Genomic DNA, 12,669 nt, shown 5'->3' on the forward strand with positions numbered 1-12,669 from the left:
CCTAAAAAGTAGTAAGTTTCAATAGCCTAATTTAAATCTACTTTCACAAGTTCTCTTTTTTTATTTCTGCACCTCTCTGTATTTTATAGATGAGAATTCTGTATATTTTGTTTTAAAAACTGTTGTAGAACCAAAACACCAGAATCTGAAAAAATGGTACCCGGCATGGAAGAAACTCTTATTGTGCAACGTTATAGATAAAAAGTTGTACATAGTGAAACACTGTAAATATGAGTATGTTACATATTTCGGGTGTAATGTGAAATCCAAGTTTGCACATGCATGTTAAGAACATTAAACAGGCTACAAATATTTGCAATTGAAAACAGGAGGGATACTTCAGCGGCTGGTTGTTCAAATCTCAGAAGATGGTCCTTTGGCATGTATATTAAGCTGTATTATTGAAATGTTTTCTTAAAAGCGTTAACAGTTACAAAATTCACAGGGATAATGAAGACTAGAAATGGCAGACATGCCAGTCACTTTCTCAAAATTACTTTCACATTCTTCAAAACTTTGATAACAAATCCTCAGGCAAATCAGGTTTGTATCCGGAAGAAAAGCAGAGGAGTTAACACCCGACATGGATCTCTAAAGACAAGGTGCATAACACCAATCTGATACCTTATGTTGGAGCAGCAGTACATAAGTGGCGGAATAGCAACTTTACTATAGTAAGACTTTTAGCAGTATCTATGTGGGATTTTCATAAGCAAACTAGGGAAGCATAGTGGTGATGAAGTTTCAATAAGGTAAGTAAATACCTTTTTTGGTATTCATCCTCAGAAAGCAATAGTCCTCAGTTCAAAACAAGTACATTTGAGTGAAGGTTCAAACATCAGTGTGCTGTTCCTAGTCCACTGTTTTCTTAAATCACTTTGGTCACAAAATAAGTACACTTATTAATCCACAAGCAATCTGAAATTGAGAGGGACTAGAAGTAGTAGAAGTTGGTTTTTTTTTTAGATAGTCTGAAAAACGGACAAAGTACAATGGAGGTAAGAACAATATTACATAAAATTAAATATCTGAATGCACAAATTCAGGGGAGGCTTCTGAGCTGTATGGCATTTCTGCAGGATAAAGCAATGGGGGCCATAGTACTTCACAAACTGAGCCAATGTCATTCTGCTGCACAGAAAACAGAGCAAACAGTAAGCATTATACTTGTGTATAGTATGCATACCTTAGATGCACGAAGTAATTCTTGTACTCTACACTGGCATGGCCTAAGCTAAGGCCTGCATCTAGAACATATAAGTTGGGTTTTTTAAGTAGTAACAAATGAGTATAGTTGATCTTGGTCGGAAATGGGAAGTTGGACTAGATTATCTCCAGAATCTTCCAGTCTTGTTTTTTTGCAATTCAGTACTTTTACGTGAACCAGAATAGGACAAAATTGAAAGCTCAGTCCAGGTGGTCAAATTTGTAAATGCCCAATCTGTGTGTGTTTTAAAGCTGACTGCCCATTTTTTGTGTTACATTTGTAATTTCACTTTTTCCAGCTTTATTATGCTGTGAATATAAACATCCTGCTTTCTTCATAATATACATGTTTTCATTTAAGTGTTTCTCCTCAGCTGACAGATTGCCTTTTTTCTGAGTCCAATTGTATATGCCTTCCTCTGTCTAGGAAAGAATAAAAGAGCATAATGAATCTTTGCTTCCTTTTGCTTCAAACAAAACATGTCCAACACCAGACTTCCAAGGAATGAAGGTATGATGACTGTCTGAATTTTTCGTATTTGGAGGGTTTTTCCAAATTTCTTGTATCCTACAGAATTTGCAATAGCGAGCTGATGCTATAGTTTATTTTCATCCAAACGCTCCTTTCCAATGCAGACCACTAACTACGGGAACCATGAAGCAGGACTGCTATTCCTCATTCTCATTTCTTGCACTCTGAATCTGGTTCTCCACGTCTCAGTGCAGCCCCAAGCCCCATGTTCAAAACTGGACAGTATTCCTAGAAAAAGGACCAAATATCAGATCCTGATTTCAAATGGAAATTAGTTACAACAAACGAAGATACCCAAAAAGATAGCCAAGCTTATAAAAAGAGTAAGGATGTAATTTGTCTTTGGAAAACTAGGTTTAGGTTTTGTGCTGTGTATTACAATTACTGTGATGCAGACGCATCCAAAAACTACCCGTCCAGTTTCCGTATGCACTATTCTCTGAGCCATGACTTTGGGAACAGATAGTGCCTGGCATTCACCGCTTTCGGGGGCCGTGACTGCAGAGGCCCGGCGTGCCTCTACCGACGGGCAAATCCCCATGAGCGCCGGTACAACACCCAAGTCCCCGGGGGCAGCTGAAGCGACTGCCGCCCTCCGCAGTCCGGCGCGGAGCTCCTGAGAGCGTCCCGTCCCGTCCCGCTCCGTCCCGTCCCGCTCCGTCGGGGCGCCCCTGGCGCAGCGGCCGCAGCCGGGACTGCCCAGTCGGGGCCTGCGGAGCCCCATCGCTCCCGGGCCCGTCGCGGGGCTGCCCCGCTCTCCAGGCATCACTCCGCCGAAAAAGCGAACCCGGGCCATGAAGACAACGGCGGCGGCCCGACCCGCTCCTTTAGCTGCCCTGGGCCGACGAGCAAGACTGAGGCTGCACGGATAATTCCAGGCAGGCCCAGCCGGTGGGACCGGCCCGCGCCGCTCCCGCATCGCCCTCGGCGCGCTCCTGCTCGCTCAGGCAGCGGCTCTTACGGTAACGCAAGGCGTGTTACGTCCTTAATGTGTCGAAGACTGGCCACACGAAAGTGTTCACCGTATGAATGCCACAATAAGAAAAGTCAGATGTTCGATCATGTCGGCAAAAAAAATCTCAGTAATGTTCGATTTTTCAGACTTGTACTTTGCCTGACCATTTCAGTTACATTATTTTGGTTGATATTAGTTATTTGGAAAGACAAAACAAAGAGGAATGGATTCTGGCCAGTTTTAATTTAATATTTAATTGATTAAAAATCTCCTTGACTTCAAAGAAGGACTGCCATAAAAGTATGAAGGAGTACGTAGTTCCCTTCAAAGTCTAATAAATGTATCTTTTAATTCCAAAGGTCTGCGTCACTGACACAATGAATATACCTGATCATTTCATCAGCCCTTATATCCTGGCCTTGATCAGAACTTTGTTCCAAATTGCACAAGACTTAGTATATTTTACCATATTTTCTGTAAGACAAAAATGGGAGGAATAGGAGTACTACTCTGATAAATTACCCATGAGATTAAATAGAAGCAAAAATGTGGTTTGGTCAAACTGAAGGCTTAGGCCTCTGTTTCTCTATCTGACAGCACATTCTGGAAGTGTCAGTATAAACATCCATAAGAGTCCATCTGTACATAAAAGCCTTATCAATACTGGGTTCTTCTGCTCCACATAGGGATGGCTGTGTTCACCGCAGGAGAGATCAAGGCCTGAAGTCTAAAGTCCCTTTAGGCAGTCATCTATTTTTCTCTGTCCTAGGCTTCTTAGAAATGTCACAGCCAAAATGATACCATATTTCTCCACTGTTAAAGGCATTATCCTCATTTGGGTACCGTCACAGGTCTCTGATTCCCTGAAGTATTTTTATTCACTTGGAAATTTCTCAGGGAAGGACAGGAAGTAATCATTCCAGGCTAAAGGACTGAGCAATTGAAATAGTTTAGATTGTTCTTCTCATGATATTATGAAATTCTTTTCTACACTATTTTGATCCTGCTTTCTAAATCTCTTTTTATAAATGTTTTCACCTGTGATTTGTTGTCCTTCAGTATCCTTTAGTCTGCTTTTGCCAGTCTCCTGTGGTGTTTGCAGGCCCTCTAATACCTACATTCAGCCCAGTCAGCTTTTGATTTTCGTAGGGGTGCCAGCTACTGCTGCAGTGCATGAAAGCAGAAGCTTGCACCATAAGTGCTGTACGGGTTTATTATATGGTTCTGGAGTGTGAATTTACAGGGAAAAAGAGGAACTCAGTAAGCCAGAAATCCCTCCTTTCACTGTCTTATGCAGTGCATACACACTTAGGACTCAAGCCTTTTCTGCTGCAATTCTATCTTGACCACTGACATCTCTGATTCACATTAGAAAGCAACAGAAATACCATCATTCTATGAACTAATGGTATGGTAGAAGAATGGAAATTGATCACATCACCAAAATTAGTGTTTTAATTGTAAAGTCTTCCCCAGAGCTTCTAGTTTCTGTGTTTGGATATTCTTTTTAAGCTTTCACTCCAGTTTGCATGTCTCCTGTTTCATTTCTCTTGGCAGAAAGCCAGCTGGAAGAGCATCTCTGCACTGCAGTGAAAAGCTGCAGCTCTGGAAAGCTACCATGTCAAAAACAAATAGCAAGTACTATGACTGAATCACCTGAAAACAGAAGGTACTTTTATCAGCTGGTATGAAAATATCTGAATATTTTTCACCTTCATATACTGATGTCATGTTTTCCCCCCATGATCTACAATTCTACTTTCATGATAGAATTTAATGTGCTCTGGCATTTATTTTCAGGTTTACTGCTTTATTCACATATTGACCTGTTCAGTGCAATCCTCTAAAACTAAATTATTGCTGCTATACAGGTTACAACACACAGAAATTAATTAAACCATTTTGATACACTAATTCTCCCTGTTTACAAGATTCAGTTCATAGAGTTCATAGCCAGTGGTGTCACCGTAGTTTAATGTGAAAAAGAGCTATTGCATCATCTCCTAAGTTATCTGTGGAGGGCTCGACCACCTTTTGATTTAATATCTTAATTTGAGAAAACTCCATAAATTAGTAAGGCCAGCTGTAGCCTGCAGAGGTAATAATTATGTATTTTTCTCCCTTTCTGTGGTTGTTGGGTTTTTTCTTTTCCTGACTATCTTTTGTCAGAGTCCTGTGACACTATAGATTCACATATGCTTGCCAAAATGTCAGCTTTCTGAACCTTGTGAGGTTTCAACTGCAGTCTTTGTGGGTACAAAACAATGAGAGAGAGCAGGATGCCAAGTTATCTGCCATCAAGTTTCTAAACTGCAGCTCACCTGTGGAAATCCTGCACACTGTAGGTGCAGAATTTGACACTGTTTTAGGAAACGCAGCACATTATTGCTGACTTGTGACATTTTATAATAGCTGGGTTGCTTTTCCACCCAATTGCATCAGCACACAGTGGTCCTTCCTTTTCTGTCAGAAAAGACATGGGTTTTTCTACCTGAAACTACTTTTTGGTGGCTCTCCCTTGTTCAGCCTGTAGAAGTCTCATACTTTGGGGTTGCTTAGCTTTTGCACAAAGAATCATAGGATCACCAAGGCTGGAAGAGACCTTCAAGATCACCCAGTCCAACCATCCATCCAGCACTACCACTGTAACCCCTAAGCCACATCAGACAGAAACAGATCCACACACTTCTTGAACACCACCAGGGGTGGTGACTCCACCACTTCCCTGGGCAACCTGTTCCAGTGCCTGGCAACTCTGACACTAGAAAAGTTAATTTTTCCAATATCTAATTTGGATCTCTTCTGTCTCAGCTTAAGGCCATCTGCATTGAACTGCTTTTGGGCTGCGGCTGGCCAGAACTGTGAGCAACAAGGGCTTGTGCCCAAAGTTAGGGCCTCCCTGGTCACTCCAGACAGTAAGAACTCCTGCATATACCACGGCCTGCCAGTACAGCCATGGACAGCTCATATCAGCTTTGCACTGGCAGCTAGCAAAGCTCAGATTTTTCTTGTAGCTCATGGGTCTGGACCCAGGAAATCCCATGACTTACCTCTGGAGATCACTACACGTGCTTTTAAATGAACAGAAGGAAGTACCACCAGGAAGGGACCTGCTCACTGCCTAGCAACAGAGGAGAGATAAAGAAGGCGAATGACAATACCAAACCTTGGAGTCTAGAACCGCGGTCTTCTATGGCTTTGTTGTGGGTATTGCAACAACTCAACACCAAGCATTTAAAAATCTCCGCGGATTTCTCTATTTAAGTGAATAAATTCTAAACTAAACTATAAACCAACACCCCTTTGCCCCTGAATTGTTTTTTCAAAGGTCTGAGCCTCGCTCGCGGCTTTGAGCATCCAAGCTGGTCGCTGTACCGCTCTGCCCATCTTAACGGAAAGAACGAAGACCCCGCGCCCTAGCACCGGCGGGAGCTCACCGGCAGCCGCCTTGCCGGCACAGCCTGCCTCGGGCGGGCAGCCCGGCTGCGGCCGGTCCGGATCGAGACAGCGGCAGGCTCCCCGCGGCCGGGGCAGCACCGACTCCAGCCGGGCCGCGCGGGAGCGCCTGAGGGTGGGGCGGGGCTCGGGGCGGGCCTGTGGGCGGGGCGGGGCCCGGAGGGGAAGGCCACGCCCCAGCCCGCAATAGCGCAGGACCACGTGCCAGCTCGGCCAATCAGGGTGGGGGGACTCAGGGCGCTTTAAGAGCCGCGCGCCAGTGACCGCGCTCTGCAGCAGCGGCCGCGGCGTTGCCATAGAGACGGCGGCGGGGCCGGTCGCCATGGACACGGCGGCGCCGCCGGGCGGTCGGCGGCACGCGCTGCTCGCCGTGATCGGGGAGATCGGGACGGAGCCGGAGCGGGGCGCGCTGCGCGGCGCCCTGGAGCGTGGTGAGGAGTGGGGTCGCGGCGGAGGGTCCAGGGCGAGACGGACGCGATCCCTGTCCCTGGGAGCCACGGGGCTGTGCGCCTGCCGCGTCGTCCCTGCCGCCGCCTGGGACGAGGCGGAGCTGTCGGTGCCCTCCCCGCCCTGCGGCACCGCCATCTCGCCGCAGGGCTTCATCCCACTCCTCCCGGAGGGACGGCGGCGGAGGCCCGCGGGCGGTGGCCGCGGGAAGGGTCGAGGCGCTGTCGGAGCCGCGGGGCGGAGGCCGAGGCTGAAGCTGAGCATCCCGGTAGGGGCGCGGGCAGAGGGCGAGGCCGGGCGGGGCTGGGATCCCCGGCGCAGTGCGGGGCCGGTCTCTGCGGCGTCAGGCGGCATCCGTTGTTTTTTCTTCCCTGATCATTGCTTTATATGCATTAATGACATGTAGCTAACACAGTTTTCGAACGTCTTAAAGCTTAAAGATATTTCATGGTTCTCTTTCTCGTCAGACTTTATTCTATTAGTGGTTTGGTGAATTGCATCTTATTTCAATCTTACCCCAAAATTCTGTCTTGTTGGAGGAATTGTCTTGCTGGACTGTTTACTGTGATCCTAGGGGCAGCTGTGAACAGGGGTCTGTTGTGGTACGGCCTCTTCCTGGCTATAGAGCAGCCACATGGACCAGAGTGAGAGAGGACAAGCCACACAGTGAACTGCTTCAGGAATGACACAATGCAGGATAGACCTGCCATAACATTTTTTTCCTCTGTTATCCACATTTTAGTAACACCCAGAGGCCTTGGCAATTAATTAGTCTTTGTATATTAGATGCAGTGTTGTTTAGAAGTAAGGGGGAAGGAGGTGGTGAGATGATAGTTCTTCCATTGTGGCAGTTTCCGATAGTTTCTGACAAAAAGACAAAGGAGAGCTGATCAACTACATCAAGACCTTAAGAGAATCTTTGTTCTAATAAGCAGTTAGTACACCTTTGAGAAATAAAGTAACAGTCTTCTGACTCACCTTCACTCCTCCCTTAGCTCCCCATTTCCAAGGCACACTGGTTTGAAATATGCCAGGGATAACAGTCATAACTATTGGCCAAACTGTCTTATTCAGAGATAATTCTGTGACTGTTTTCTTCCCAAGCATTAGCACTACTGCAGAACAGATGGGCAGTGCAATTTAAGAAAGAGGGTAGGTGTAAATATGTCAGATATTGTCCAATTTCTTCACTTCAGCATCTTTTTCAGCTATCTGTTGGCAGGCTGCTTACCAACTTGTTCATGAGGAGTGTTTCATTCCCTTTTTATAGGATGGCTTAGTCAGGAGTAGTAGACCTGATTATGACCATCTGGCCTCTGAAAGACCTTCTTTGAGGGGGCCACTCGTTTTTCCTGCACAGAGGGTGATTATCTTCACTTGGAACTTCACTGAGCTAGTGTGCTAACCTGCATCCTTATCCATTGTCTGAATCTTTGAAATGGTGACAGATCAGACTGTGAACTAAAGGATTTCACTCTGATTCTGCAGTCATATGCCAGTAACCTGAGAATTCCCACTGCAGAGGAAAAACATGCTGTTTCTGACTTAAATTGTGACTGCCATAATAAAAATGAATTCTACAGTTGGCCTTCTCTGATTAGAAACCTGCTGAAATTCTGCCAAATGTAAACATTTCTTTCATTTGCATGAGAGGTAGCCATTTCAGTGGTATTAGTAAGTTACTGTCAGTAGAAGTGAATCACTCAGGGAGCTGGAAACCTGGATTTCAATCTTTGCTCTGTCACTTACATGGAACAAGACCTCCAGAAAGTTAGTTTTTCCCACTACGAAATGGGAGAATGACCTCTTCTTAAAATGGACCAATATTTGCAAACTGAAAGATATGAAAAATGAGAATAGTTAAAATGACAGCAATCTTGAGACCTGTCATTATCAGCATGTTATGATGTTATAGACAACTGCACTTTTGATTCAGGGAGTTCAAGAAATGTGGAAATGATGATTCCCACTTAAGTGCAGGCTGTTGCACCCTGTCTGCACAAAAAAAAAGCAACCCAAATGAAGTCAACAAACAAACCCAAACAATAAAAAACTAACAAAAAAGCCCCAAATTAAAAAACAACCAAAGATAATTATTTTCTGGTCGATAAATCTCTTGCCCTGACTGATATAAAAGGTGTGTTTTTCCAGACTTCTTTCTATACCTTGGTTAAGGAGAATGCAATAGCAGCTACAGGACATTATAGGAACCTGCTCATTTTCAGGTGTAGAGCTTTGTCGGCTGTGACACTGTGGGATTTCTGAACACTTTTTCCAAAATACTGTCTAATAAATGCTAGGTTTATTTTTCTGTTGCTGTGTTTCTTTTGTCCATTTTTGAATCAATATCCAGAAGACGAGGTGTAGTATTGGGCAGAAATGCCAAATCTTTTAAGCCAATTACCTCAGCAGGGTATAAAACATTCACAAGGGCATAAAGAATGAGATGGAAAACTGATGAGTCACATGGTCCCTTACTTAGGCTTTGCATTTGCAAAGAGCTTGAATATTTACCCTTATTGTGGTATAGTTTGCACTCTCATGATAGAGGATTCTAATCAGCAAGAACAATGTTCTTGCTCATGTGCCATGGAGTGATAAACTGGAGTTGTGGCAAATTGGGAGAGATTACAAGTAAACTCATACAACCTGTAGGGAAAAATATGTTGAATAAATTGTCGCAATGTTGTTGCTCTTGTATGAGAACAAGTTAGATAATTCCACTCTTTCCTTTCTTGCTCTGAAAGAGCATCTATGCTTTCTGCATCCTAGAGGATGTAGCAGTACCTCAAATAGCACTTATTGCTGCAGTAGGACACAATGACCATGACACAGCAGCTAGTCAGCAGGATTTGCCCTGCAGAGTTCCACCTTGTTCTTGTCCAGGTCAGAACGCTCGTAAGTACCGCATTAAGATTCTCTTATACTGGACACATGTTTAAACAATTATGCTCTCTTGGAGTGTAGCATAGGAAAACATTTTGTCCATCTTCTTGCTCCATGTCTTTTTATTATGTGTTTTGTTGGTTCATATCCCATGTCCAAATTGAAAGGCGCTGTGCTGGTAAGTTGTTAAAGGTTGTTTGGTTTGGTTTGTTTTTTTTGTTTGGTTGGTTTGGGTTTTTTGGAGTTTTTTTGGGGGTGGGGTGTTTTTTTGTTTGTTTTGTTTGTTTCTTTGCTGGTTTTTATTTTTCTTTTTCTGAAGTTCACAGGATTTACTGGGGATTTTTTGTGCAGTCTGAAGTGCAGACTATCAGCACATAAATAAGCTTTGTTACTGTATTGTGTCAGCTGTCACCAGAAAAAGAAACTGAGCACAAAGTTTTTTTAGCTGCTGTGGATTCTACAGGCCTTGAGAGTACTGACCTGTGTGATGCAATGATTACTGTGTATGGGTATGTGTAGAAAGCTGGAGCATGTATCCTCGGGGATCCTCTCCTGACAGTAGTCAGTAAAAGCTCTTGCACAACATGGAGAACTAGAAATGCAGTAAATGGGCATGATATCTCCATGGAAAATTAACATGGTTATATTGAAAGAAAGCAGATAATAGAGGTAATAAAACTTTGTATTTTATGCAAGAGAGGTGGTGAAAGAGCTCTCAATCAGGACTCCATCAATGAATACTGAAGCTGAAATTCTTGTTTCTGTTAACCTTAGAAGTCTGTGGCATCAGCCTTCAACAGCTGAACATCACCAGGCATAAGCACCAGATGATGGAGTAGGGATTCCTAGTGATATCCTGCTTTGGTTGTGGCACAGTGTAGAGTCACACCATTTAGGAAAGGCTGCTCCCTACTGGGATATGAAAATCTGTGGTCTGTAGTGTTTGGTGTCCTCCAGAATGTATACCTGCTCACATTGAGGTCTGAATGTGACTTCCCCAGAATGGCTTGCTGCCACTAGCTCTGGGAGCAGAAGCACCTTCTTGCTGTGATATGAAGGCAATTAGCTGGCAAAGATTATAAAGATTAAAGAATAGACTCAACTTGTCTCAGTGGGATCAGTGTCTTTGAAGGAGCTGGATGGGTGGGGGCTTTTGTGACTTGGAGGATGCATAGGCTATAAGAGCAAAGAAGCTGATGTCTCTGAGCTTTTCAGTAGCACAACCACACAGTAGCCCATCTCTACTGGTAACTAGTGCTGGAGAATGCAGATGTAAAACTAACATAATGTATTTGTTTGGTTAAGCAGTAGTGTAATTTATTTGGCCTCATCTCTTGTTGGTTTTTCTTGCATGAAGTCCAAGTTGAATGGAGACTTGCTCACTGCATGTCCTTCAGGAAGAAATGTTTTATGGAAGGTAAGTATCTTATGGTCCTCGGCTTCTGAAGACTTTCTCCATCCTAAGTATGCTTATCTGGTAGAGCATCCTTGGTCCTTGTGTGTCCTGCTCATTTCTCTTTCTCCACTTCCTCTTTCTGGAGTAGATGTAATGACAATGACAGCTTACTTTTTCCTTTCTTTTTTTTTTTTTTTTTTTTTGACAGGAATTCGTTCCTGGAACATTAATACTCTCTACTGTGATCTGAATCATCAACTGCGGCTCTTTGTAACCCGACATCTAGCTCAGTTTTCTTCTGAAGTCAAAGGTCAGCTTTTTGGTTTATATGCATTAACTTTTAACTCTTGTTTTGGGTCTGGAAAAAAAAATGCAAAGCAACAACAAAGAATAAAACTGTTTGTGATTCAGTTAGTGACTTGTTTGCCCAGGATTCTGCTGAGCTGAATGCATAAGAAAAGCAATCTTAATGGTATGTTGGATGCAATGAATTTACCTTAAAATTACAGATCTTACTACTGAGAATAGAGTTGAATAGAAATATGTGTTGTTTTAAAGCCTATTAAACTAGTTAGAAGTTAGGATCTATCTATCTGTCTATCTATCTATCTATCTATCTATCTATCTATCTATCTATCTTTTGTATCTTATTCAGGTGGCACAAAATAGTTTCCTTTGTAAGCTATTTATTATCGATGTCTTCCTGTTAGGTTTTAGAATATGTTTTCATATGCACAAAAGGTGTTGCAAGTAGTGTGTAAGAATAGCCAAATGACTTTTTGGATTCCTCTTTTTGAAGCTCCCTTTCCTGAGAACAACGAATAAGAGCATTATAAAAATGGCATAAACCATTAGAAATTAGGCTTGCTTGGCATGTGAAAAGCTTTAACTCTGTTTGTAATACTTTTATGTAACGTATGGTAAATTACTACAGTAAGCACAGATGACACTTGCAGAACCCGGTTTATGTAAGATCATCTTATAGCTCGCTGTATGTTTTATGCTCTTGTCAAAGCTTCTGAATTTTTCCAGTTGGGGAAGCTGTTCTTCTAAAGGACAGCTGTGAAAGAAAGTACCTGGACTCTTCTCAAATGTGCCACTTACTGAGAGATCTCACCTTCTCTATGACTTTTTAATATGGGGATGGAAATTCTCCCTCAATCAAGATGGTGTGTGTGTGTGTGCATACACTTATGGGATTAAAATAATGTGTATGAAACATATAATTTGAAACACTCAGCAGATCTGTCTCAATTTGAAGTAGCTGTAACAGAGCTTATAGTACAGCTAGACTAGAGCACAAGCAAGTTACCATGAGTATAACATTTTCCCAAGAATTCTTCTAAGTCACAGTTGAAATATCTGGATTAATGTTAGCAAAATGTATCCCACTCACTTCCCTAGCGTAGTGTCTGAGGAGCAAGGGGTGTGTTGGCAGTCTATGAAGAGGTTTCTGTGATGGATTTGGGGAACTGTATTGAGCAAAACAGCAGCAACTACAGTATAAGGCAGGATTAGTGTCTATCTGGGAGGAGTCATCATTGGTTCTGCAAAGGGAAGTTCTGCTTTTCAAATGTCTTGTAGAACTTCAAAGAGATCAGCAAACATGTAGATGAGTGATTTAGACTACCAAGCAAAAATATTTGGGGGATCTAAGTCTATGAAGTCTAAGAAAGCCTATTGGCCACAGGATTAGGGACCAGGCTTTGGTATGCAGAAGTTACTGACAGAAAGATTAGTAAACAGAAGTTCTGATATAAACTGTGTGTAGAGACTTTGTCCTGAACTGGA

At 43.1% G+C, this 12,669-nt stretch overlaps 2 protein-coding genes and 1 long non-coding RNA gene across 17 annotated transcripts in view; 2 read left to right on the plus strand and 1 right to left on the minus strand.

Moving 5' to 3' along the window:
• TP53BP1 (tumor protein p53 binding protein 1) overlaps positions 1 to 6,400 on the minus strand; it is a 47,066-nt gene extending 40,666 nt beyond the window's left edge. The window contains exons 1-2 of one of the 5 annotated variants that reach the window (XR_015275671.1): positions 6,131 to 6,340; positions 5,744 to 5,814 (exon numbers count right to left, since the gene is read on the minus strand). The gene's annotated coding sequence lies outside the window, so the exon portion shown is untranslated. Of the gene's footprint in view, positions 1 to 5,743; positions 5,815 to 6,130 lie in introns of all 5 variants that reach the window. The other 4 variants (XM_086848612.1, XM_086848615.1, XM_086848614.1 and 1 more) reach the window with 4 other exon arrangements.
• LOC147650628 (uncharacterized) lies at positions 281 to 5,989 on the plus strand. Its single transcript, XR_015275681.1, has 3 exons — positions 281 to 1,717; positions 4,251 to 4,362; positions 5,505 to 5,989. It is a non-coding gene; the product is annotated as an uncharacterized LOC147650628 (long non-coding RNA).
• MAP1A (microtubule associated protein 1A) overlaps positions 6,316 to 12,669 on the plus strand; it is a 53,506-nt gene continuing 47,152 nt past the window's right edge. For 2 of the 11 annotated variants that reach the window (XM_086848592.1, XM_086848595.1), the window contains exons 1-2: positions 6,474 to 6,580; positions 11,087 to 11,188. Coding sequence is in view for 4 of the 11 variants with exons in the window: in XM_086848586.1 (XP_086704712.1) it covers positions 6,472 to 6,580; positions 10,840 to 10,899; positions 11,087 to 11,188 (271 nt within the window). In the remaining 7 variants the exon portion in view is untranslated. Of the gene's footprint in view, positions 6,865 to 9,348; positions 9,495 to 10,839; positions 10,900 to 11,086; positions 11,189 to 12,669 lie in introns of those variants that run through there. The other 9 variants (XM_086848590.1, XM_086848586.1, XM_086848594.1 and 6 more) reach the window with 9 other exon arrangements.

Source organism: Cyanistes caeruleus, chromosome 13 (assembly GCF_971803275.1).
Source record: "Cyanistes caeruleus chromosome 13, bCyaCae1.hap1.1, whole genome shotgun sequence".
Classification (NCBI taxonomy): Eukaryota; Metazoa; Chordata; class Aves; order Passeriformes; family Paridae; genus Cyanistes; species Cyanistes caeruleus.